General features: G+C 42.1%; 3 protein-coding genes across 10 annotated transcripts in view; 1 reads left to right on the top strand and 2 right to left on the bottom strand.

The window, feature by feature from the left end:
• Positions 1 to 36: 36 nt before the first annotated feature.
• Positions 37 to 5,606, bottom strand: nmnat1 (nicotinamide nucleotide adenylyltransferase 1). Of its 4 annotated transcripts, none has more exons than XM_047607924.1 (5): positions 5,526 to 5,606; positions 5,023 to 5,173; positions 3,647 to 3,830; positions 2,340 to 2,464; positions 37 to 944 (listed from the first exon to the last, which is right to left on the bottom strand). In XM_047607924.1, exons 2-5 carry the CDS (start codon positions 5,135 to 5,137, stop codon positions 544 to 546), a joined length of 825 nt encoding a protein of 274 aa, XP_047463880.1. In that variant the 5' UTR covers positions 5,138 to 5,173; positions 5,526 to 5,606; the 3' UTR covers positions 37 to 543. The 4 variants fall into 4 exon arrangements, with proteins under 4 accessions (XP_047463880.1, XP_047463889.1, XP_047463907.1 ...); XM_047607933.1 differs by having other exon boundaries at positions 5,532 to 5,601; XM_047607951.1 differs by lacking the exon at positions 5,526 to 5,606 and adding an exon at positions 5,400 to 5,524.
• Positions 5,607 to 5,675: 69 nt separating this feature from the next.
• lzic (leucine zipper and CTNNBIP1 domain containing) lies at positions 5,676 to 12,120 on the top strand. The gene is made up of 7 exons (XM_047607966.1): positions 5,676 to 5,847; positions 6,096 to 6,210; positions 6,313 to 6,448; positions 6,753 to 6,851; positions 6,976 to 7,071; positions 7,248 to 7,329; positions 7,410 to 12,120. The coding sequence occupies exons 2-7, from the start codon at positions 6,110 to 6,112 to the stop codon at positions 7,463 to 7,465; spliced, it is 570 nt and encodes a 189-aa protein (XP_047463922.1). The 5' UTR covers positions 5,676 to 5,847; positions 6,096 to 6,109; the 3' UTR covers positions 7,466 to 12,120.
• clstn1 (calsyntenin 1) overlaps positions 9,187 to 24,954 on the bottom strand; it is a 38,514-nt gene continuing 22,746 nt past the window's right edge. For 3 of the 5 annotated variants that reach the window (XM_047607882.1, XM_047607896.1, XM_047607889.1), the window contains 15 exons: positions 24,473 to 24,681; positions 23,775 to 23,924; positions 23,488 to 23,673; positions 23,142 to 23,390; positions 21,832 to 21,953; positions 21,124 to 21,286; positions 20,746 to 20,796; positions 19,666 to 19,823; positions 19,022 to 19,170; positions 18,390 to 18,634; positions 16,940 to 17,110; positions 16,017 to 16,162; positions 15,766 to 15,901; positions 14,005 to 14,189; positions 9,187 to 12,553 (listed from right to left, as the gene is read on the bottom strand). In XM_047607882.1, coding sequence (XP_047463838.1) covers positions 12,359 to 12,553; positions 14,005 to 14,189; positions 15,766 to 15,901; positions 16,017 to 16,162; positions 16,940 to 17,110; positions 18,390 to 18,634; positions 19,022 to 19,170; positions 19,666 to 19,823; positions 20,746 to 20,796; positions 21,124 to 21,286; positions 21,832 to 21,953; positions 23,142 to 23,390; positions 23,488 to 23,673; positions 23,775 to 23,924; positions 24,473 to 24,681 — 2,515 coding nt within the window. In that variant the 3' untranslated portion in view covers positions 9,187 to 12,358. The remainder of the gene's footprint in view (positions 12,554 to 14,004; positions 14,190 to 15,765; positions 15,902 to 16,016; positions 16,163 to 16,939; positions 17,111 to 18,389; positions 18,635 to 19,021; positions 19,171 to 19,665; positions 19,824 to 20,745; positions 20,797 to 21,123; positions 21,287 to 21,831; positions 21,954 to 23,141; positions 23,391 to 23,487; positions 23,674 to 23,774; positions 23,925 to 24,472; positions 24,682 to 24,954) is intronic. The other 2 variants (XM_047607904.1, XM_047607913.1) reach the window with 1 other exon arrangement.

The following is a 24,954-nucleotide window of genomic DNA, read 5'->3' as shown; positions in this document are numbered from 1 at the left end:
CTGCGTGACAATAGCACAGTAAAAGCGACAAACAGCTCCAGAGGTTGAAAAATCGTTTATTTCCAGCACGATACAAATCACAGCTTCAATCTGAAATCTGCAACATTAGTGATTAAAGCTTCTCTCACCTAAGGTAGAAAAAATCCTGCTCTAGATTAAAAAAAAAAAAAAAAACATGCCCGAGAGCAGAGATGTGTAGTGCAAACTGAAACTGTGTTGAAGCACGTCTCCATGAATTTGTTCTTGATGAAAGATCATGTATGAACAGTGAATCCTAAGTTAAATAAGCACACGCCAGCTTTATCTGTAATAATAGCAGCTAGTTGATGTTTTTTTGTTGTTGTTTTAGAGTCATGCACATTCACACACACACACACACATACACAAGTTGTACTCAAGTGAAACTGTCCCTGCACCATCACACTCAGAGACGTTTCTTAAGAAAAGGTTGGTCTAGGCACTCGTTGGAAGCTCAAATAAATAAATGAACCAAACGCCGTCTGACTCGTTTTAAATTCACAGTAAACCTACAGGGAAGCATCTTCAGCTGGAGGAAGTGCCCGTGTATCTCTGAAGAGGCGCCAGGACCACCTCGGCGTTCTTCTGCTCGCTCTCGGCGCTGTACAGGTCGTGCTCGCGGACGTAGCGAACGACGTCGTCCGGGAGCAAGTACCTGATGCTGCGGCCTCGGCGCAGGGCCCGCCGCACGTGGGTGGCCGAGATCTCGTTGGTCACCCACTCGTTGACCATGTGGATGTTCTTGCGGTACTTCCACAGCGTGTCCGACTGGTGGATGAACCTGTGCGGGTCCGTGCCGCTGCGGGTGATGCAGACCAAACCGTAGCGGCCCACGATCTCGTCGATGTCCTCCTGCTTCCACAGATTGGGAACCCCGAAGGACTCGAGGACGTCGGCCCCGCACAGCAGCATCAGCTGAGGGCCGTCTGAGCGGAGAGAAAGGAGTCGTGATGGAGGTCGTTGCCGCCTTTTGATAACATGTAACTCATCATTGCAATCTATTTACAGGTCTTGTATCGTGCTTCTGCATACAGTATGGAAAAAAAAAAAAACAGAACTGTATGGAATATAATAAATCACATGATGATAAAAAAAAAAAAAAAAGTTGGAGGACAAATATGGGCGTGCACCGAATTGGAAGGCAACAAGTTTAGCAGACACAAATTAGCTGCTACTGGAAGAACACACCCAACCGTTTAAAAGAACTGTCAATGGTCACGTTGCATTGGGGCTGAGGGAATCAAACAAGTCTTCCTATTAATAAATAGACATCACATACGGCGCTTTTGGCTTTTCAGTCTCTTCAAGTGCTGCCTCAGGACACATGGCACCTTTTTTGTTTTGTGATAATTTAAAGTTCCCCCAGACCTATAAAGCTAAAGATGTGAAATTTTAGCACTCACTTGTGTGAGCAGTCCTTTGCGCGTCTCAGGACGCACTGTGTGCTAACAATGTGACCAAAACCGCTTCCAAATGGGAAAATCAACTCGAAGCGTTCACACGCGTACCTAAAGCTACCCAGACATGCTACTCACGCTTTGGCGGCAAAAAAGAATATGGAACAAAAAAGTAACGATACTTTTTTTTTTTTTTTTTTTTTTTTAAATGTCCATCTGCGAGTATCAGAATCCGAATCTGCTTCACTTAGCCATGTGTGAACACAAACGTACCAGGCATTTGACTCTGGTTTCACATAGCGCTCCGTGTTCGTGGAATAAAAGATTATGAATAAAAACAAGAACAAAGGGGATATGTACAGGTGGTGTTATCCACAAGACAAGGGCTCCGTGTGAACAGGATAAATAAAAAAGCATATAATGTATCTATATATCAATCTATGCCGGATTTAGAAGAAGTATTTGCAAAAAGTTAAGAAGAGCAGCGTGATGCAATGAAATGTCGTATAAATATGACAGGACATTAGCAGCAAATCAACTACCTCAGGGACAATGGTACAAGACGGAACATAATGTGCTATATTGGTGGAGTGAATCTGGACAGAGAGGTTTAGAACATGAATACATGACATAGTTGGCACTTGGCCTGTCTTTGATACGCTGACAGGTTTATTTACTTCATCTCTTGCGCCATGCATGCCATCCTTTATAATGGATCATGTGATTCAGTTGCAACCACCACAAAACGCCACACCCCGACTATCAACACCCATAAAGTATTGTCTTTTCTTAGGAAATTGTGAATACAGTTGAAGCAAGATGAGACTTGTTGCCTTGTCTGGAGTCAGGTGTTATTAATGGAGTTGCGCTGACAAGAGAACAATATTTGAGTTATTTGATCCTGTGTATCCATACACGTCCTACCTCTCCTTCTGTGCTGAGCTGAACTCTCAATGTACTTCTCTTCTATGCGTCTCTTCTTCGCATACTTGACGGTGTCCACGTCATCGTGGTTCTGCTCTGCTGCCAACAGCTCCTCATAGTGATGCCTACGTGGGCAAATACAAAGTCAATATTGATGATCGTTGACGTGACACATGTGCGACAAAGGCTCAAAATTTTCCCATGAATGAAATACAGGGAGTGTTTGCCACAGGAAATCCCCAAGTATATCTCTTATCGGCAAATCGTTTTCCTTCTTTTTCATCACACTTCAATTTTCAGTGTTTCCTTTTGCTGCAGTCCTGTCTGTCTGTTTGTGTTGCGTCATGCAGAGCCATGGCCTTGGAGGAATACAGTTTCATTTTAAATAAATGGAATAATTAAAAACCCCTTGACGTCACAAAAGAACATCAGACCATTCGTTTGACTTCCTCGTTTTTTAAAATTTTATTTAGGCTTTATCCAATCCTAAACATCTTCTTTGGATCGTGACCACGGTGTTCGGGGAAGTGTTCGGTGTTTCATACCACTAATTACCTTGGCCAACCCTGCTAATTCTTTACAGTAAGAAAGTCAGAACCTGTGAGATGATCTGAAAGTACAGACGCACAAAAGATTCTGGTTTCCTTATGCAGCTTACAGTAAGTAATTAACAAATTAAATTAATTAAAAAAACTGGAACCAGTCCAATTCTTTTACAGAAATGTTGCTGCTGGAACTGTGCCAGTAAACAATGTCTACTTTTTATGCTATCGGTTAGTTAGAAATATCTTAAAAAATGTTAATAAAAAAATGACACAATTCTGAGAGTGACAAGAAATTATCTAAGAAGATGCTTTTGCAAAAGTTATTTATAAGTTATCACAATATATTCCAAACTTTTAGGGCGAAGTGAGTACGATATCACATATTAGGTCTTACCAGGGCTGTGTCTCAGTTTAATTTGAAGACTAAAACACTTAGATTAATAACAGGAAAAGGGCTAAAAGCTTCCGGGTATGGAGTAAAGGGTAAACCAAGCACGAAACTCTAACATTAAGAACAACGTGACCCACGCAAGTGTCTAGAGAAATCAGCGAACCTCACTGAGACACATCTTCTGGTAACACGTGCTTGGTGAGTGACTGACGAACGAGAATTTAAAGACAACACAAAACAGAAAGCAATACAACTCAAAAGAATGCGTTCGAAATGTCTGGCACGTTGTGCCTTATATTCTCTGGCCTCAAGACAAAATGCACTTCCAGCCTTTCCCACGCACAGACACGACGTGAGAACCGTCAGCTTACCGAACGACTTTAGCGGTCTCCATCCACTCTGGCTGCAAGCCCTCCCAGGAATCCACTGTAATCCAGTCTGAGCTTTCTGTGGCCAGTCTGGCCATGGCCAGGCGGTGGCCGGCCTCAATCAAACCCTTTTTCTTGTAGCCATCACCCACTGGAGAGATGATTCCTTTCACCACGCTGTACTGACCTTAGACACAGCAGAAGAAGTGTGAATAAACATGCATACAGCAAGGAATGTGATGGCAGCTTTTATCCACAGAGTGCGCACCTGACTCCGAATTTATGACAAAATGAAATAGTATTTGTAATGAAATGACAGGTGTTTTTTTTTCCCTCAAGGTAGTGATATAGCTTGGGTGAAAGAACAATAAGGGAGACGTACTCCCATCCTTTCAGCCTCTTTGTCACTTCCTCAAGCTTTCAAAACCACTTCCTTCCTAATTCTAATGTTTTTCAATCATCTCCAAGCAAGGCAGTCCCCAGTCTCTGTTCTACATCCAGGCTGTCTCAGATGAGGCCTCAATCTTTCCACCTCAGTATACAACAACAACAGTCCCGCACTAAGTTCCCCTTCTGACTGTTACGATATTCAGCTTATGTTGAAACTGCATCAGACGATCATTATGGAGGAAGTAGTTTGTGGTGCAGTTAAAAAGTGTTTCTGTTATTTAGCCGAGCCCACTGACTAAAACTGGGGTTGTAAAAACAACAGAACCCTGTGTCACTACAACACAATACGATTTAACAGCACTACAAACCACAGCGCCCGAAGTGACAACAGCTCTCTCTGTCATTTGAAACAAACACTGAATACAATAACCTCCTTGAAGCTGAGATTCAGACTGCTGCATTCGAATGCATTCGTTTTCAGTATTGTACCTAATGAATTGGCAAGTGAGTGTATGAGACGCAGTTTACTCAGCAGCAGAGAAAGTAACTTTTTCACTACTTCTGGTAACTATAAGTAACTATTACATTTTATTGCACCAGTAATCACAACAATAACATGTAAGAGGAGCTACACTCTATTCTTACTTGGGTCAAATTATGGAAGCAGAATTTTTTATTGGATTAATTTATCCAAATAACTTTACATCTGCTTCAGTAACTCACACACACTGATGACGACTAACTGTCGGACAAGGTGCTGGCCTAGACACTTTGAGGTACAAAGTCCTCAGACTTTCTTTTCCAGTCACCAAAGTGACTCCCTTTTACTTTTTCAGCCTTTCTCTTGTAATGATGACAAAATTTTGAGCGATTTGATTTTGATTCATTTAATTTGTGGTGCTCATACTGAAAAGTGCGTTGATGGTTGTCTGTGGACAAAAAAAAAAAAAAAAAAACACACAAGGAGAAGCATCGCTCTTCCACTCTACCTGTGTCTTCCAGGTGATCTCGAGCCAGTTCAAACATCCTCAGGTGCATGTTGGTGATGGGGTTGAAGGACCCGCAGGCCAGGAGGACCACTTTGGTTACACCAGGACCCTCCATGACTCATAATGTAGAGCTGGGTTTACGGTTCAGCAGCTAATAAGGCACGGAAACCGATTAGTTTACTTGGTCACATGAGCCTCAATGACAGAATAACAGAAAGTAGGACATTATAAACATTTACAGATGAACAGTTACAGTTGCATGCTAAGAGAATTACAAGTCAAACTTAAAAATAGCAATAAATTTGGCTATGATGTATGTTAACGACATTAAACGTTAGCCTTGTCTCTAAAAGGGGACAAGCGTCGATATGTCGTACAGCGTCGTTAAGCAGAACTCAGAACTCTTAACAGACAACACATTATGCGTTTTTGTTTTCTGTCATATGTCCAGTGATTCATATTATCATCCTACAACAAATAAAAACAGCTAAAGTCCTTAAAACCTTTACAATACTCTGCAGCAGAAACGGTGGCTCTTTAACGTGTCACCCGCGTCCTGTAACGACCTGCCAAGATCCACGAATCTGATTGGACGAAATCGACCCGGAAGTGGAGAGCCGCACCCACAATCATGAGCTACGTTCACAACAGCAAATCTCCCACTTTCTAAACACTCGAAAAAACAGCTAGCGTTTTTGTAACCGTATTTTATCTAACTGAAGCAATACAGGTCGGCGATTCCGTTCATTTTGCTTGCCCATTCGTCAAGTTGTGGAAATTATTTCACAGACCGCACGACTTGTTCACAACTAAAGACGAGTCCCGGTGAGATGTTTTGTTTTAGCATGCTAGCTAGCCGCTTAGCCAACTAAGCATCTTCAACCATTCGCACAAGCTTTCAGGGTGTAAATATTCACCCAGTTTGCTGATGTACTCAGTGTCTAGCTGAAGAAGCACTTGTAAAGTTGTGTTGTGACGTTCGATCCACCAATCTGGGGAGGTGGCACGTCAGGTTAAGGGGCTTATGGCATGCTGTTTATAATCTGATTTGTTTTTTTCACTATTGGAAATAGGATTTCAACTAAGGATGGCTTCTCGTGGGAAATCAGAAACCAGCAAGCTGAAGCAGAACATGGAGGAACAGCTCGACAGACTGATGCAGCAGCTTCAGGACCTGGAGGAATGCAGGTGACATGTAAAAGATGACACAAAAATAGAGTTAACAATTAATGATCTCTGTATCTCTGGTAGGTTGTCAACCTTTATTCTTATTTTTTGTTTTTTTTCCAGAGAAGAACTGGAAGAGGAAGAGTACGAGGAGACAAAGAAGGAAACGCTGGAGCAGCTGGGTGAATTCAACGACTCCCTGAAGAAGATCATGAAAGGAGACATGACACTTGTGGATGAACTCGGTGGAATGCAGCTGGTATGGATAATCAATAATGTGCAGCTTATGTGTGTGACTTAAGAAGACAAGATGACATAGCCTTTATTGTCTACTAAAGGTCCATTGCAATAAAGCACTTGAAACAGGATGAATATTAAAATTAAAACACTTGTAATTTTAAAAGAAGAAAAGAGGTGTTAGTGGCTCATGTGAAAGTTGAGTATCCTGAATGAAAACCGTTTTTATTAGATTGTTTGTTCTGGTCTCTGGAGGTGAAGGTGCATCTGGGATGGAAGATTGTACAAGAAGTAACTAAATTAAGTGAATACTCTTTGCTCACCAGGCGATCCAGGCCGCCATCAGCCAAGCATTCAAAACTCCGGAGGTGATCCGGCTTTTTGCCAAGAAGCAGCCGGGACAACTGAGAACCAGACTAGCAGAGGTTTGGACTCCAGTGTCAGAGATAATACCTGTATTTGTTTTGTGCCGAGTGCTGGTCAGTCTTTAGCTGCTCGTGGCTCAGCCTAAAAAAATTTTTACCAACCGGTGTGTGACATTCTGCACAGATGGACCGAGACGTGATGGTGGGGAAACTGTCGCGGGACGTGCACACGCAGCAGAAAATGGAAATCCTCACGGCCCTGAGAAAACTGGGAGAGAAGGTGAGAAGCGGTCACAGCAGAGATGTCCGTTTTTTTCCCCTGCTGAGTCCCTCATGATTCAGTGGCTCGTGCTCATGAGTCCACATGAAGTCCTCACACTGCATTGAGTTATTTTGGTAAGTCACGAGGCTGACGGAGTGCGTCTTCAAAATAAACATTTTGAATTTGTCTGACAGCTCACTGCAGAGGACGAGAGCTTTCTCGCTGAAAATGCCACAGCCTCTCTGAGCCAGTTTGAAAAAGTGACCGCAAACCTCGGTGAGCATAAGCATTTTTTTTTTCACTAAAAGTTAAGTTTTCTGCACAAATATTCATCTTTGTTTCCTGTTTTTTTTCAGGATCTGAAGACAAAATCCTGGCCTTGGCCAGCTCTGGTGTGAAAACCAAGGCATAGCACTTCTACCAAACGTTATTATCAAGTCCGTCTTCGCTCTGACTGAGAAAAATGTGCCAATCAGTCATAGGTCTGGTGAATCAGTGCACTTTTAAGTGGAACTGGACAAGTAGACGCTAACACTTTTTAACAGTATTGTTTTATACACGTCAGACTTTTGTAAATGTCTTTTATTTGTCCAGCGAAGTGTAAAATTGTATTATAGGTACGAGCGTGTTTTTTTATTTTTTTTTCTTGACTATGAAGACGCGTGCATGAATGTAGAACAGTGCAGGACGCTCAAGAGGAACGTGCTGCTGTGATTTTTGTGCTGTGTTTCTGTTTTAAAAACTGAACATTCAACAGTGATGTTTTAAAAAAAAAAATGCTGATTTCCTGTGTGGGAATCTGAAAACTCTGTGAATGTTAATCATGTAGTGTTTTTTTTTTTCTAAACTGCGTGGCTTTGGACAAAATAACAGGAACACAACATGAATGAGAAATCTAAAGTAACTTGTGTTGCATACTGTAAAGCTTCAGTGCTCCAGTTTGAATACAATACACAGACATCTGGCTTGTATACAGCCTCTGATGATAAAATGTGTGTCTCTCCCGGACCCTAGCATACCTGGAAAGAAAGCTTTACACCTCTTGTGATTGGAGTTTATAAATTATGTCAGGATAGTCTCAAAACTGTTTTAAAAAACACAAAAATGATAAGATACAACTTCACTAATCCCCAAGGGGAAGTGTAGCATAAGCAAAGGGTGCAGGCTGGAGTAAAAGCACTGCAATGAGGACTGTGGACTTTGTAGTGCTATAAGCAGGGTCAAGTGGCTCTAACTGAAAGTGAAGACTAGATATCAGTTTTTATCTGATAAACTACTGAAATATAACTGACTGCTTCTGCAACGCCCTTTATCCTTCATTCGCATATTGCCTGGTCAAGGCCAAATACACCTACAGCGCCACCGTAAAAACAGATAAGATCCAGAAATATGTAGCAAATCAGTAAAACATGCAAAAAAAAAGAGAATTACATTTGTGACAGTGACAAGATCTGAAGTGTTAACCACACACACCACAGTTACGTAAGAAGAAATCTACTCTTATTTGAGATAATACTCTTGAGGTGACATCATAACAAAGCAAACAGATATTTACTACATATTTAGATGTTTATTTTATTGATCCTCCACAGAGTCATTCATAATCCACTATTTCAAACTTTGTTACGATCATATAAAGTTTTAATATTTAGAATATGAAGCAAAGCATCAAAGTCCGTACTTTGAATGGGTTAAAAAAAAAAGTGTTTTGTTGGTTTTAATTACTTTTTGGGCTTTAAAGGAGTTTATTTTACTTTCAACCACCAGAGGTCGCCAACGCTCAATATTTAACAGACTTCCATTGGCAGCACCTGCCCTTGCCAGTTCATTAGGTACATTAGCAAAAACGAGTGCCTTCAAATGTAACAGTCCTGTACTAAATCTGATCTCCACTGAGGTTGTATTTGTTCCAAATAACAGAGAGCAGCTAATTCTACTGTTTTCATGGTGAAGGCCATGGTTTGTATAGTACTATTGACTTTTACTATGCTGCACATGCAACACGTTTCTATCAAGGTTAGGTAAAATGATTAGCACTTTTCTGATGCCGTTTCATTAGGCATCAGAATTGGTTCTTTTCCTCTAGCGCACCTAATGTTTTGGCAGTGTCTGAATGAAAACAGCAGACAGAAGTTATACCCCATCTCATCATCCTTTATTATGTTTACGAGCAAGCATCGACTTCACTACAATTTGCCTCTCAATTGGTAGAAAAGTGAGAGCAGCTCCAACAAGCACAAAGGAAGCATCCGGCCGTCCTGGAAACATCGCCATCGTCCATTTTTAAACAAATTGTCAAAAGAAAAAGGAGAAAAAAAAAAAAAGAAAAAAGAGATGATATCTGGAGTGTCATGGATGTGTGAAACAGACCGTCGGCAGCGTATCACGACTCCTTTCTCACTCCAGGCTCACAACTCCACACGGAACGAAAACACAAAACTGGTGTTTCATGCAAAAGTCAATTCCCCCCCCCGAGAGTAGTGTTATTACAATATGGCTGCGTTTCAGGTTGCTAGGCAGTGACATTCATTTCCTACCAACTGAGCTCAGGGGCTGATCAGAAAGCATAAACTGGAGATGATGGTGGAGTCACGGTGGAGACTGTGCGCACGTACCAGTGACCCAAACTGTACTGTTAAAACCTCTGACGAGAAGGGTGTTTGACGTAATGAAACCGTGAGGATTTCTGCTCTCGGCCGACAGGCTTATTTATACTCCGGTGAATTTCATGCTGCCCTCAAAAATCACTTCTCGACAAGTCAGGCAATAGGACACCGTTCAGAATCACCTTCCACTATACACAAATAGGTCAGTTAACAGTATACCCATGTATGCTGCCAAAGCGATTTCATAATGTACTGTACATCTTTTTAAAGGTGGATTCCGTCAATATGATTTAGTACGATATCTATAGAAGATACAATATGGATCTACTTCCTCTACACATCAACAAGGACACATGACATCTATGTAAAAGGTTTTCACTTCTTTTTTTTTCTTTTTTTTTTAATAAAACTAGCGGTGGACTATCGTTACGACGAACTGAGAGAAAACGCATCCCAAGCTATGTAAGAAATCTAGTAAATTAAAAAAAAAAGAAAGAAACACAAATAAAAGAACATGGATACGTTTGTTTTGTTTTTTGTTTGCTTTTTTTAGTTTTTTTTTTTTCTTGTTAGACCTGCTAATTACGCTATGATCGGCAAAAGGCACTCCCATCTCAGCCGGCTCAGACCTGGGCTCCAAGTCATCATGGAGGGGAGACTACAATAGATTTTCACCACAGAGGCGAGAAAAAAACAAAAAAAAAAATACAAATACAGCTCAAATCCTCCCAAGAGACAAAAAAAGAAAAAGTGTCAAATGTTTCTCAATTCAATTTTGGCCTCTGGAAATAGATTCACATGCAACTCTTTTCTGATCCTGATAATGCCACTTACTGCAGACCGCAATGCCACAAATCTGGTTTCACTTAATGCTTAAGGTTTGGGAAATGTACCCAAAAGAACGTAGGTACATTTTACTTTAGTGAAAGATACATATATGTATATATATATATATATATACACACACACACACACACAACAGTGTCTGAGTGGAGATTAAGAGGCTGGACACATTTATTTCCCTCCCCCCCGCCATCAACTGTATAAGCTCTATACCAACACCAGAAGGAAAAGAAGTTTACCAAATGTAAACAAATATCAACTCTACAGTACAGTTCCATGTACAATAAAATCTAGTGGTCTACTGCAAAAAAATATCTCATTTTAAGATTCAAACGATTTTCATTTTTTGCTTTCAAAGTGTTTTCCTGCCGCGCCGATTCTTTCGAGGCGGGAAAACAGTTTAAAAACACATCGGATGAAGGTATTATTATTATTATTATTATCATCATTATTATTTAAAGGTTAAACAGCCGTGGAAAATAACCCGCAACAAAGATATCCTGAAAAGTACTTTCACTTCCCGACAACTATTCGACCACCAGTCTCCGCTAAAGCTAAAGAAAATACGCTCTTTCAGTAGTTTGAAAGTTTATTTGTTTCCTTCCTACTTCGGCTTTTTCTTTTCTTCTTTCTTTCTCTCTCTTTTTTTTTTTTAAAGCTGCTGAGGATATCTCTCTGCTCGTCCAGAAATATTAAGTACCCACATTTTTGAAGATCAACAGCACGGCCTCCCCTCCCTCCCTCCCGTTTGTGAAGTTCAGCGCGACCATGTCCATTTGTACATTTCTTCTTCTTCTTCAAAAAAAAAAAAAAAAAAAAAGAAAAGAAAGAATCCCCTCTGTACAACAGTGAGATCTACTGGGAATGAAACACGTTTGACAGCAAGAGTAGAGCGTAAAAGCATGAACGAAACCGTCGACCAGTCCTGCCTAGGAGAAAGCTGAGAAAATGATTTTACTCCTTGCAAAGAAAATTAAATATGAAAATAAAAAATAAAATAAAAGACAAAATGGACACCACTTTGTCGAGGAAACCTCCTCATATCAGTCCTGGGTTTCTCATCGTGAAGCAGATCATTTTTGTACAAGCATGATGGAACTTGGCTTTAGCGGAAATTCAGCGACATGCTACAGCCTGTGAGACACAAATATTCTACATTACGTATTTTTTTTAGATATTGGACCCCGGTGAGCAGGCCTCCACTAACACACTGACTAATTACATGGTTTCTTTTATATTTACAAAATCTTTAAAAAGCAATTTATTTCTCTACACGTATGACTTCCCGAATTTTTCCTCATGCACTAAAAGAAGAAAGGAAAAGAAAAGGAAAAAAAAAAAACGCAGTCTACTTGTTAAAAGCTCTGTTTCACGGTGGAATAAAAGTTAGAAGCTATCGGTGAGTTTAGCTGCAAACGGATCTAAAAGCATCAGCAAAGAACAGACAGACATCAGGAAAACCAACATTATTTTCCTTTTTAAAAGCCCGAGAGGAAACGAAAAAAATAAAATAAAATAAAAAGTGCAGGGTTGGCTTCCTCACTCAGTTCAAAACAAATGTAGGCCAAGTTTTCCTGGGAATTAAAATATAATAAATTAAAAAAAAAAAAAAAAAAAACGTACAAATCAGCAATCCGGTGATGACTACACTACACTGAGTACCACCACTAAGATAACAACAGAAAAACCTTGACCATATATACGCTGAAGGGAGTATCTTTTAGTTTTTACATCATGGCTCCTAGACATGAAACTGTAGGGGAGGGGTGTGCGTGTGAAGCAGTGAGTGTGAGGGTGTTGGTGGCGTGTGTGTGTGTGTGTGTGTGTGTTGTCGGAGATTTGCGTTGCGTGTGTTTTTAATAGGTGAGGGTGGAGTCGTCCCACTCCAGCTGCTGCTGTCTGCTGGCCCCCTGCTGGTCCTCCGGCTCTCCGCCCTCCTCGTCCTCGCTGCTCTCCGACTCGGCGCTCGTGATGTCGTCTTCCTCCTCTCCGTCCTCGCTCTCCTCCTCCTCTTCCTCCTCCTCCTCGCTGCTGTGCTGGTCCTCGTACGTCTGCGTTCAGGGACAGTCGGAGAAAGGGGGGGGGTTTAATGCTAAAGACGTGCGCCACCTTCATCGCCTGTTTCAAATCCTTTCTACGCGTTCACTGGGAATAAAATGCAACGAGCCGGTTCGTTAGGTAATCGAGTGAAAACGCACAGCCTTGCACTAAATCCCATCTTCATGAAGGTTGTGGTGTCAATAGTTTAATTCGCACACCTGATTTTAAAATTGTTACGTTGTTACCATTAAGGGACAAACGTGTTTTCTTAAAAAAAAAAAGCCCTAAAAATAGCTTTTTCTTTTTTCTTTTTTACATAAATCTACTTCAGTACTAATCACAAATACCAAAGGTTTGATTATTTTCTGACTCTTAACCCTTTATATGCCAGTGTTTGTGATGGCATCACAAATCTTTCGACAAAAACAAACAAAAAGAAAGTGTTTTTGAAGAGGTCATTTTTATCCCTCAATGGTAACAATAAATAAAATGGAAAAGGACACTTTTGTCCTTATAAGGGCATGAGGGCTAAAAGAAAACTGCTGATTCATCTTTGTTTTTATTTTTAAGGCTGTGGTTTATAGTTCGATTGTGTTGTGTTTTACCGACACGTGTTTCTATTATTTTGGCCACAACATTGTAGCCAGTGTGCTGGGATAAATAATAATAATCAAAATGATCATACAGTGGAATTTACCACCTTTCTGTCTGGCCACGCATCATCATGAATTTTATATTCGCATGACAAAATATTAGGTACGCCAGCGAAAATAAATGCAGTCCAATATGACAGTCCCTTATCAAAGTTCATGTTGTTGCCGGTTTCTCCTCATTCGCCTCTCTTCTTGTTTCACCTCATCTCCTTACAACCAGCTGTCTAACAGGTTGGAAAGTTAAATTATGTTCCAAGCTGATGGTACCAGCTCTCGTCATCTTGTCAGAACTCCTGGCTGCTTCAAAAGTGAACAAGGTGGAGCGTTAGTGGAGCTGAGGCTGGTGTGTTTGTTTTTCACCACTCAGATGTGGACTAAGTAAAGAGTGATATAAAGCCACACGGTGAGGCAACTATAAACACTGCAGCAGCATGACTGATATAATACATGTGCCTATAAATGATTAACTAAACGACTCAGACAGAATCACTGTACAAATACTTACTTCCTGCCTTTGTTTTGGACTTTTAAATATTTCACTTTCTCAACAGGGGCAACAATCGTGATGCCTCGAGGCTGGTTCATCTAAATTAATTAGGGAGGTAGCACTACTTACTGTAGATATATGCACCGTGTCTGTCCCTCAACTCATCCCCACAGGACTGTCAATTATCAGGGCTCAGATAAAAACTAGGCCACAGTCTGAACAGCACCCAGAATGGATTAGTAGGTAGAAATCTGTCTAAACTGCAATCTCACCACACGCAGCGCTTCCTACTGACTCATCATCTTTTTTTTTTTTCTTTTACCTCCATGGGGTTGACGGTGATGGTGAGGGCCGAGTCGTCCCAGTCCATCTCGTTCTCCTTGCCGTTCTCCTGGTCTCTCATGGTGCGCTGGTGAGCGGCTCGGATGCGGAACACGCCCAGGATGATCATAAACACCAGGAAGCTAACGCACACCACGATGACAATGGTGGCGGCGCTGGGAACCACTGGGAGAAACACAAACAAAAACAAACACCAGACATGTAAAGCAGATTTGATTTGCACGTGGGAACATGTGCACTGCGGAGGAAGCGGCTATTGTGATTTCCTGGGGCCCTCGGCTGCTGCGGTGGAAATTGTTGGAGCTTAGTTGGTGATGTGTGGTTTTGGCGTCTCTTCCTTGCAGTAATAATAGCTGCTTTAAGTCTGGGTTTCTGGGGGACTTCCCATGATGCACTGAGCACTTATCCTCTCCTCTCTATACTACCTACATGTGCTATTTTGGCTCATTCGCCCAGTTACCACTTACTGTTCAAGTCCATTGTATAAATCTGCTCCTGACCTTTATTTTTTTTCTAGATTTTTTTAATTCCGTAAATCTAATTTATGTTGTACAGTTTTCTATTTTTTACGCTTCTATTTTAACGCTTATTTAAGTGCTTTGTTTTGTACCAATGAGCAAAGACAATGGAGTTAAATTCCTTGAATGTGCTGCTTGTTTCTGATGCTCCTCTTCTTCTTTTTGTTCTCCCTCACGTTTTTTGTATTTCTACCCAGCAGCCATCACTCTGATTGTTGCTTCATTTGAGCTGAAAGGTTTCTTCCTGTTACAGAGTTTTTTTCTTGCCACAGTCACCTTAGTGCTTGCTTTAGTGCAGAGGTGCTCAACACACTGATTGCGATCAGCCGGTAAATCTCGAAGGTAGGTTTTTGATGCTAGTCTATCATTTATCTGTTGCACCTTCAGAACGGACACCAAGATATATATATATTAAATTTTTATTGAACATGCCCTCAGTCCAGCTGCACACATCCATGGCCTTGCACAACATCAACAACACAAGACCACCATCTTTCTTAAAGGGACACCGCTATTTTTCTAAAGGTGCAGGGAAACAATATCTAACAAAAGATGGATGGATAGATAAATAGCTCTTTAGACAATTAATATAACTTAGGGTAGTAGGATATATATATTATATCTAGGTAGATCACTTTGACTTGGTCATTGTTAAAGAAGCTCCCAAGTCAGGGGGTTTCATGCGCAGCTTTAGCAGGAAATAGCACAAGACTCACTGAGCCCGTCAGCCGAGGAGATTCCTGGAGCCAGGAAATAAAAGGTTGTACTTGGGATCACGACAGGTGCAGATGTCACGAGTGTAATCTATAAACTTGTGCCATTATTAAAAAAAGAAAAAAAAACTGGCTCACCACCAGCGTTACGTATCTGCCCTACTTATGGTCAATAAACTAATCCATGGGCAGCAATGCTCTCTATAACACAAACTAAACCTTTCCCCACAGCACAGCAATTAAGCAGATTACTGGTTTAATTATGACGTTTAGCATCAAACTCAACAGCTGAGGGAACTCCACAAACACACTGTGATTATTTGGTTTGTAAAACATCACGATCAGGCGTCATTAATTAAATTAATTTAAATAAATGTATATTTATTTCGATGTTTGTGTTCTACCATCCATACCATGATCACCAGTGAGAAAAATTAAAGGGGTTGTCTAGGCAACATGGAGAAAAATGAACAAAGGCAAAGCTCTATTGCGTTTCCCATGTTTCGGTACCTGAGGCCTGGTGAGCGTTGACCAGGTTGTGACCGGACAGATCCACAGAGGCGTGATGGATAGGGTTGATGAAGTTGGGTTGCACCATGGCATTGTTGGCATGCTCCACAGGGTTGGCTGTGTGGATAACATTTACCTGGAGAGAATGCAGACAATTCAAAAGTGATGTCAGCCGATTTACATTTCTGAAACATTAGTAGAGCATCGTGATTGGACATAAGAATGGTTCAGGCCGCTCATCCTGATCCTACCTCGACTTTGAAGTCATTGCTGATGTAGCGGCCATTGAGTTCAGAGCAGACCAGCTTGAATTTCCTGTCAAAGAGAGCCTCGGTGTGCCAGTTCTTGTATCGGATAAGGTGCAGGACCTGCTCATAGTTGGCCATAGTGTTCACACCTGGAGCACAAAGAAGGAAGCTTGTGTCAAAAACATTTTAAACAGCCACTATATCTATAAAAAAAAAAGTAGATAAACCTGATTTTAAATCCATTTCATTTCAGTATCCTCAAAATTATACTTTAGATCAGAGGTCTTCAACATGTTTCAGGCCAAGGAACCCCAAACTAAGGGACCTCCCACCTACTATATGTGTTCTATATTAATTTATATATATATATATTCATATTCCCATTTTCCATTCAATATCAAAGTATTGAAATAATAATAAGGTTCAAATATTGTTTTTTTTTAAATTTCAATCAACAGCAGATAGTATAATATTTCACCTGGGACTTAATAGACTCTTGGTCAATAGTGGGGAACCTGACAGAGTCGTGATTGGCTCAGCAACGATAGGGGCGTGGCCTACTGCCTCCTGGAGGCTTATATTGACAGGTCTGGGCTAGTGTGGCGCTCTATGTAAAAACGTGTGCTCCTGTATCGCTGTATGAGTGAAGTGCTGACTGAAAGATAACGATTCTGCATCCATTTATCCCTTTACTAAAATATGTTGGAATCATGTTAATGTGTATTTGAAAAAATGTAATAAATCTGTGGGGGGAAATAATAAAAAAAAATATATAAAAAATGTTTAATCAACCGAACATTTAGCGACCCCCTGTTGAAGACCTAAATTAAACATATTTCAGTGGATTTCCTTCTAATGTGAAGCTGTAAAGCTCTCGTGTGCTATGAGATAGTTGGGGTATTCCCAGCAGAGCCCGCTGTCTGTACCAGTGATGACGAGGCCCAGGTTCGATGAGCTCATCTCCAAGGCGCGCTGCTGCAGCTGGGACATGTCCACCTCCAGGCTCTCGTGCTCCCCGTCCAGCTCGTCTCCAACCACGGTCACTTCACAGGTGTCCAGGTTGTGCATGATCTCCTCCGACACCACCGTCTCTTGGACTGTAAGAACAATGAACAAAGATCAGACTCTATGCAGGTTCAACGTTCTTGTAACTTACGAAGGTAGTTTTCATCTTGAGCTTCCAAACATTTAGCATTTAAAAAAAAGCCCCACAAAATCTGACACTACGTCTTTTCGGTGTTTCTCAAATTTCTTCTTCAATGCATTTTCCAAGCACAAGCACAAAGTTGCTCAGCTGTATGTCAGTGCAGAGGAACAAATGTTAGTGATCTCATTTCAAATATCAATAAATGGAAAAAACCCTGACACCGAAAAAAGATAAAGAACTGAACTGAGACAGTAAGATGGGTAAGTTTCCCAGATCATGCAATCTGGGACAATGCAGCTCAGACATCAGGAAAACTGGCAAATAGTGCAACCTTGTGTAGGACACCCCGACCGGTACAGTGGGTTAAGCCACCTTAATATTAATATAGCGCTGTACTGTTAATAAAAATAGCTGTTCTTCATCATGACCTTTGCCATATTTTGAAAGTATTTAGTTACTTTTTGAACAGAAATTGATGTTAAATTAGTAATTTTGTCAGTATAATTTATTTTATTCTACTGAATATTTAGGAAGTAAGTTACTATTGACTTGAACCGACACTCGAACTGTTCAAAAACTCATCCAAAAAGAACTGATTCTATTATTTAATATGTGTTTTCTTAATAATCAACATTCATATTTCTTACACCAGCAGTCTGCACCTTCTGACTCTACGGAAGCTCCCGTTCGGGGGGGCTCCTAATCATCTGCTGTCACATCTCTTGTTTGCTGGTGCAGGTTAATGCAGGTAATAGCAACAGATCTCTGTAAGCGCCTTTGTCCCATATGGCCTGCTCTGTGCCACAGGACATGGAATCTGGCTGTATCTGTGTCAGCCTCGGTGCACGTCCATTGTCTGTCCCCTAAGCTCATGGACGAGCCCAACAGATGGCGCGGATGGTCACCGACCCCTCCCATAAAGTAGTAAACAACTTATCTCTTTTCTCGCTCCCTTCCTCTATTACTCAGTCTGTCCAATCCCTTCATCCCTTTGGCCTAATCCTAACATGTTACTGTATACCTACACGGCTATCAACGGTTAAGTCACTGGGGCTGCAAACAAATTCAGGTAATTTACTTAAATATCTCTCTGTGTTCAATTGCGTCAGGAGGCTCGACAAGATTACACATGTGACCGTGTTGCATGATTACAACTCAAGCGAACATCGAATCCTTATGAATATTTACCCGTTAACTAAATTATATCGTAAGACGTTGGCGTCTTTTACCTGTGGGGTCATCGTCAGCTCCCTCCACAGCTTCGGACTCGGTGTCGGCCTCAACCTCGCGGGTGATCGTGCTCACGATGCGCAGCTCGGGGAACAGCGTCACTCCTTCCTGGCTCTCGAATTCAGCGGCGCTGCGGGCGAAGTGGTCGATGCCGCTCAGGCTGATCTTGGGTTCTTCTGGCTGCAGCACCATCACGTAGCCTTCAGCGTCTGGCACCGTCACGCAGGACTCCTCGTTGAAGCATCTGGGGAAGAACATCAAATACAAAAAAAAAGAAAAAAATTCATCTTTACTTTTATTTTTTGATGAAGATGCAAAGGCATTTGGTATTTTGAATGTGGTCTGTCTCCATTCCGTTCCTCCACGGACCCCTTCTTATTCTATGGTTATCCTTTGGTCTAACTGATCAGTCTTTATAAAAACTTTATTTGTGTATATTCATCAACCGGGGAAAATCTTGGAATAGACTCACAAGATAAAAAGAAGAGTTTTAATATATTCTCTTCATATCTGCACTAAGATACTAAGCTGCTGCAGGCTGATCGAGGAGGTGACAGAAGCACGTAGAAACCAAGCAAAGAAGAAACAAGTTTTTCTTTTATTTGTTTTTTTTTAAGCTTCTGCTACTCACTTGACGGTGGTGGAGATGCGAAGGTGCCTGATGCCGGGTGTCGGGAACTGGCGGGAGTTCAGGTAGGAGATGTGCTGCATGACCTTGTCGAAGGCGTCGATGTCGTCGCCTTCCACGGTCAGAGACGACTGGTTGGGGTTGAACTCCACCTGAGAAGAGAAAAAAACAGGGTGACGGATTTAGTGATGTGAGATGATCTAGTCTGAGTCTGAGACAGGGGTTGGTGATAATCTCGATAATCTATTCAGAAGGCAAATATATGCCCCTACTAACTATGTAAACATTCAATTAGATTTTTTTTTTTCTGTGCGAGGCGGGGGTAAACGTGAGGTTACTTGATGAGTTCCCAGGAGGGACAAAAACAAGTTGTTCAAACAAAGCCACACAAAACAAATAAAGCCAGAAGTGATGAAAATGTGTGAAAATATTCCAACTACTGCTCTGGATCATATAAATGCATATAAGTAAATGCATGATGTGATTTATGCTTTGGAATTTGGTGTCGCTTTCCAAACAATTCACATATAGAACCTGATTTGGTGTCATGACTTCCCCATTAGGTTTAATTGTCTTCTGGATGTAGAAATATCCTCATATTGCAGCCTGAGTGCATTCCTGTTTCTAAAACTCTTCCCGTTCCTCACCTTGACGGCTGAAGCCACCTCCTCAGGCAGCTGCACGTCAAGTCCTTCCTTGCAGGTGTACAAGCAGTCGATCACCTTCTTGTTCTCCAGCTTTCCAGAGCGGATGATGAGCCCCGCTAGGTTCCCCCGGAAGAACTGAGCCATTCGACCGTTGGCGCCTGGTCACGTCAAAATAAAGACGAAACGAGAAGCGGTTACTCTTAATGCGGACGCACAACGGGCTTCACCTCCCATGGAGATTCAAGCATGCTGCCGCCTCAACGTGCAAAGCTGGCGTGAATGGAGTTCATGCGAGTTAGTGTGTGTGTGTGGCCGGAGAGCGAGACGTGGCGAATGATGGCACATGCAACATTTGCATTAACAGGATGAACTGCTGTGGAAAAGAAATGGGATCAATGGGAGAAAAGAAACTCAGAGAAAGGATTAACTACGATGATGAAAAATTAATCCCTTTATGGTCGCCTTATTTTCACAAAACAATGAAACTAACTAAAAAAATGTTCTGAAACTGAGATTCTGAACATTTCAATACAACTGTAGAGATGAGGTGCAATCGATCCTGCTGAATGAGAGAAAACTATTTGTGTCTTTACTGCTTAATCATATCAAGCATTAAGTCTGCACCACTGCAGCATCAGCGACTGACTACATCTCAAGGTCATGCGGTGCTCTGTGTGTGTGTGTGTGTGTGTGTTGCCGTAGGTTTGTTATCTGATACGGACTAGATGCTGCTATTAAACCCAAGGTCTCACTCTGAGAAAAGCCAACACGGCCGAAACGCTGCAGCCAGGTCACAGTTTTGTGCTCATTACGTGTCTATTTCTGTCCTGCTGGTATCAGGCTGTGGTTAAAAGAGCGAATAAATGGAGGGTGAAGAGCACACGACATAAAAATAAACCAGGAAGCACTGAATCACACCAAGACTCATCGATACTGCCCAAACAAACAAAAATAAATGTGCTGGCAGCTAGAATGCGTGGGGATCATTCTAGTCCAAATGGTATGAGGGATGCAGTTAAAATGGTGGGACATTCGGGACACATGGACATATCTGAGGAATGTGGGAAAGACTTGAGCAACCTGAGGTGGGCTCAGGGACTGTCTCAGTGTCATTGTCATGTCCTGAGTTTTCTGAAAAGGACAGAGACAAGAGAGCAGGGAGAGACAGGGAAGGAAAGGTTGAGGATCTGCAGGAGAGATTCAGACGCTGCACAAAGAGGTCACGGTGCATCATTTGAGAATTAAGAGAGAGTTAATACTGCGAGGGCCGACTGTAAAATAATATGCACGCTGCAGGCAAGAGAATAACAGGTAGAATATATTTTACTTGTTTATCATTAAAAATAGCAAGTTTTTACTGACGCATAGAGTATCAGGCATACGTTAGAGGGTTGCTGGTTTTTATACGATTCATCTTTGCTTTTTTGTAAAAATACAAAAGGTAATTTCTGGCTTTACCTTGCCAGCAGGCCCCAATGGTGAGCTGGGTTTCAATCTTAGAGGCGTGCAGCGGGTAGTCCTCTGTAACCAGGAACGGCTCAAAGGTAGTCCCGTCCACGAACAAAGAAACCTTGGGGAACTCCACATTTAGCACGTAGTGATGCCACTCTTTGTCGCACACCTGCGGAGAACACAACAGAGGGAATGAAGAAGAGCTGCAGCTTATTTTACTCTTTACGCTGCCACACCAGGCACGTTTTGGAGCAGAGCGTCTACTGGTGCGGGTGGACGTGACCATGTGATGATTCAAACATCGCGCGATGACTGATGATGAGTTGCGGGTATTTAAAAAGAACGATAGTCAAGCAAAAATCTTATTTGCCTATATGAATGATCCCTCTATATGAACCTGGTTGGCTGTTAAGTGTGAATTTTGCTCTATTATTTGAAGTTGAACCGTGGTGAATCCAATACATCACGTTGATATTTCAATGTAAAAGACTGCATATTTTATTTTGAAAAATTTCCCATGGTTGGACTTCCTGCCTGAACGATTCGATCTACTCGTATTTACACCATTTCCAAGCATCAAGCAGGAAAAATAGAACAGCCACATATTTTTTAACGCTCCTGAAATGTGTCGCAGCATGAGCGGTGTAAATCCTGAGTTTTCTTTAGATCTTGCTACGATCGTGCGCCAACAGTGCGGTTTAAGCAGCGGCTGACCTGGTCGAGTTTCCAGTGGAACTCTGCTGGTTTGTAGTTCTCGGCCTCCGACGGATCCTGGCGCAGGAGCAAGATCAGCCTGCAGTTGTGGACGTAGAGGGAGTAGTGGTGTCTGTTCATCTCTGCAAAGACAACGAGATCGAGGCGTCAGGACAAAGAAACTGCAAAACATTAATGTGTAAATCATTAACTGACCTAAGTGATGAATGAGACATGACATTTTATTTTTATTTATTTACTACTTTAGCACTTTGTCTTATTCAATAGTGCAGCTGTATCTTTTATAGAGACCATAACAGCATCAAGTCTTTTGTGGCTCGTGGTATTGTTGCGCTCTATTTACAGCTGATGCCAAGAGTGCAGTAAAAATGTGCCTCAGAATAATTACACCACTGGCCTGTCTTGTTGTTACGATTTAGATTCCTTTTGATAAATGTGATTTTCCTCCTAGAATTGAAACCAAAGCTTAATTTCTTAAGCAAAGAGCCACCTCGTCGATTTATGAGTATGCGCCCACTGATGCCGCTAAATTTAATTTTTATGTTTTTTATTTATTTTTATATATATATATGGTCTGTGTAAGAAATGAACAGAACGTGAGATTCATGTCCCTGCGACTCAGTGCCGAACGAATGGAGGTCACGAACGACGCTGAGATCATCGCCTATGGGAGCTTCCTGTCCAGGCCACAGCCGTACTGATGTAATCCTTCTTATATAAGCGGCCCAACAGAAGCCGACGGACTGCGCCCCTCCCTCTTTCTCTGACCACGGCAGAGACTTTACAGTCAATAAGATCAAGGAGCCACAGAGTGACTGTGACCACACGCAAAAAGGTACAACTACTGACAGAAAAATGGAAAAAGTCACTCAGAGGAGGTGAGGAAGAAAACGTAGAAGTTGGTGAGCCAGATGGGCACTAACGCTGAGGAGATGGTGCTTCTTTTTTTTTAATCCTTGTATCAGATGCATGCTTTCAGATACCATATGTGCAGCAGTAATGAGTGTGCCACACCAACACCACAAGAGTTAAAAACAGACCTTTTAATGCTGCAATTTCCAGATAACTGCGCGAATGGATAATGATTAAAGCTTGTATGATGCAAGTTCTATCTTATGAGTTAGAATAAAAAAAGGTGCCGCGGATTTTATTTAACTTCATACGTAACTTGCAGCTAGTCTTTGAGTCAGAGAAGTTCCTAAATAACATGCAAGTGAAAGACAGTTTTAATCTAAAACATAGGTCTGCAACCCTTGGAATAACAGAGCATGACTTTAAATAAGCACAGAAAGATTTGGAGCAAACTTAACCCGTCTTGTCAGAGTTGCAGAGGATGGTCTCCTTCTCGTGGGCCCCGGGGCCGTGCCTCATCCACACGGAGATGGTGAATGGCTCCTTCAGGTTGGTGCTCACCATACCCTCAGGAACCTTGATGGCCTGGGTGCCGTTGAACTCAAACACCTGGTCGCTGTCGTGGCCGTTGTCGGTGGGCAGACCTACCGTCCAGTTGGTGGAGCTGCTGGGTGCGGGCAGGAGCTCCACGGTGCCGGAGCTGGCTCCTAAAGCAACAAAGACGGGCGGAGGAAATATGTTCAGCACTTGCAGATGCGTGAAAAGACAACTTTTTTTTTTTTTTTACCAGAGCATTTTACTCACCACACAACTTGTGTAACGACTTCTCGGAGTAGGTGTCACGGTCGCAGCCCTTCCCAATATGGTTGGTTTCCAGCTCAATATTGGCTCGGATGGAAGTGATGGGTTCATCACAGGTCTCCAAGTGCATGCTGGGGAAGAGGGCCAGGCTGCCTGTGCCGGGCTCGTATTCAATCCTCTTATTGAACCCTGGAAAAGCGAGAGAATATGATGAAAAGATGTTCTTTAACAGCTGAGCGGTAGACACAAGGCACAGATACACCTACAGGGAGGAGAGAAGAGCTTGATACCTTGCCAGCTGGGTTTGCAGGTGGGCTTGACGCTGATCTTGACCAGCACATCCTCGGAGGCTCGGTTCTTTCCGCAGTCGTATGCCGTCACAGTCAGCTTGTACATGCGCTCTTTGCCGTAGCTCAGTTTCTCTGTGTTCTTGATGACACCTGAGAGAAGCAGGAAAAGAAAAGGCAGGATCAGTTTTTGTTCAACTTCAAAGCTGCAGCTCTGCTCAAGTGACATTAAAATGAACCCAAAGTAAAAGCAAAATAGGGCGCCTGACGTCGCTTTCTGAGTGTTTTTTCTTGAGATGCTGAACTGAGAGTTCATTATCAAGCTAACGTGTATGCAGGAAATGAGAAGGTGATGGGGTTTGTTGATGTTATCTCAGGTTCTTTTTCATCTCCACCACAAACACTAATTCATTGTCAACATTATGTGTCGTGATACTGGTTGATCTGCATCATATCTGAAGCCTTTCAATGAATCTTTTAATATCGTTTTAGAAGGCACAAAGGTGAGTAATCTCACAGAGTCCGACACTAATCACTGACGAAGTTGGGTGACATTTCATGATGGCCGTCATTGTCTCACGAGCCTGTGCGAGGTTCGCTGAATTATAAACTACATCCTTGCGGTATCATTGTTTACACAAATCGATCTGCTGCTTCCTCCTCCGGGAACAGAGACGAGGCGGCTGCGTGAGGGTTCTTACCGTCCTTGTCGATGTCGAAGGGCACATCAGGGGTCACGATCTGGTAGTTGCAGATTTGGCTGAACTGGAACGAGCAGTCCGCGTCCACCGCCTCCACCTTCAGGATGCTGTCGTACTTCTTCCCCTCGATGACCGTGGCTTTGTAGGACTTCTCCTTGAACACCGGGGAGTACTCGTTGATGTCGTTCACTTGGATGTGGACGGTCGCCCTGACGGAGATGAGAGAGGTGTTCAAGTTCAATTTAGGGCGGTTTCACGCTTGGGTGTTTCGGTCGAATAAATACATTTCACGTTTGTGTTCACACTGCCTTGTCATGGGTCGTAGTAAGAGTTGAGACTAGCACGAAATGCATTTGTTTTTCTTGTGTTTGGCTACTTTTATCCAGTGTCAAATCCTGGTGATTGGTAGAAAGTCAAAGTCACAAAGAGCTCGTGAAGGTTATAATGAGCACACTATGTTCAGACTGCAACTGGACCTCATT

The sequence above is a fragment of the Mugil cephalus genome, chromosome 1 (assembly GCF_022458985.1).
Source record: "Mugil cephalus isolate CIBA_MC_2020 chromosome 1, CIBA_Mcephalus_1.1, whole genome shotgun sequence".
NCBI lineage: Eukaryota > Metazoa > Chordata > Actinopteri > Mugiliformes > Mugilidae > Mugil > Mugil cephalus.
Note: the sequence above shows the minus strand (reverse complement) of the source record. Positions and strands in the feature narration are given on the sequence as shown.

Coding starts and splice junctions, on each gene's coding strand:
- nmnat1 (XM_047607924.1), bottom strand. CDS start 5,137: ATGGAGGGTCCTGGTGTAACCAAAGTGGTCCTCCTGGCCTGCGGGTCC. Junction 2,465..3,646: donor GAGACCGCTAAAGTCGTTCG/GTAAGCTGACGG, acceptor TTGCCCACGTAG/GCATCACTATGAGGAGCTGT. Junction 945..2,339: donor AGCTCAGCACAGAAGGAGAG/GTAGGACGTGTA, acceptor CTCTCCGCTCAG/ACGGCCCTCAGCTGATGCTG.
- lzic (XM_047607966.1), top strand. CDS start 6,110: ATGGCTTCTCGTGGGAAATCAGAAACCAGCAAGCTGAAGCAGAACATG. Junction 6,852..6,975: donor TGAGAACCAGACTAGCAGAG/GTTTGGACTCCA, acceptor CATTCTGCACAG/ATGGACCGAGACGTGATGGT. Junction 7,072..7,247: donor TGAGAAAACTGGGAGAGAAG/GTGAGAAGCGGT, acceptor TTTGTCTGACAG/CTCACTGCAGAGGACGAGAG.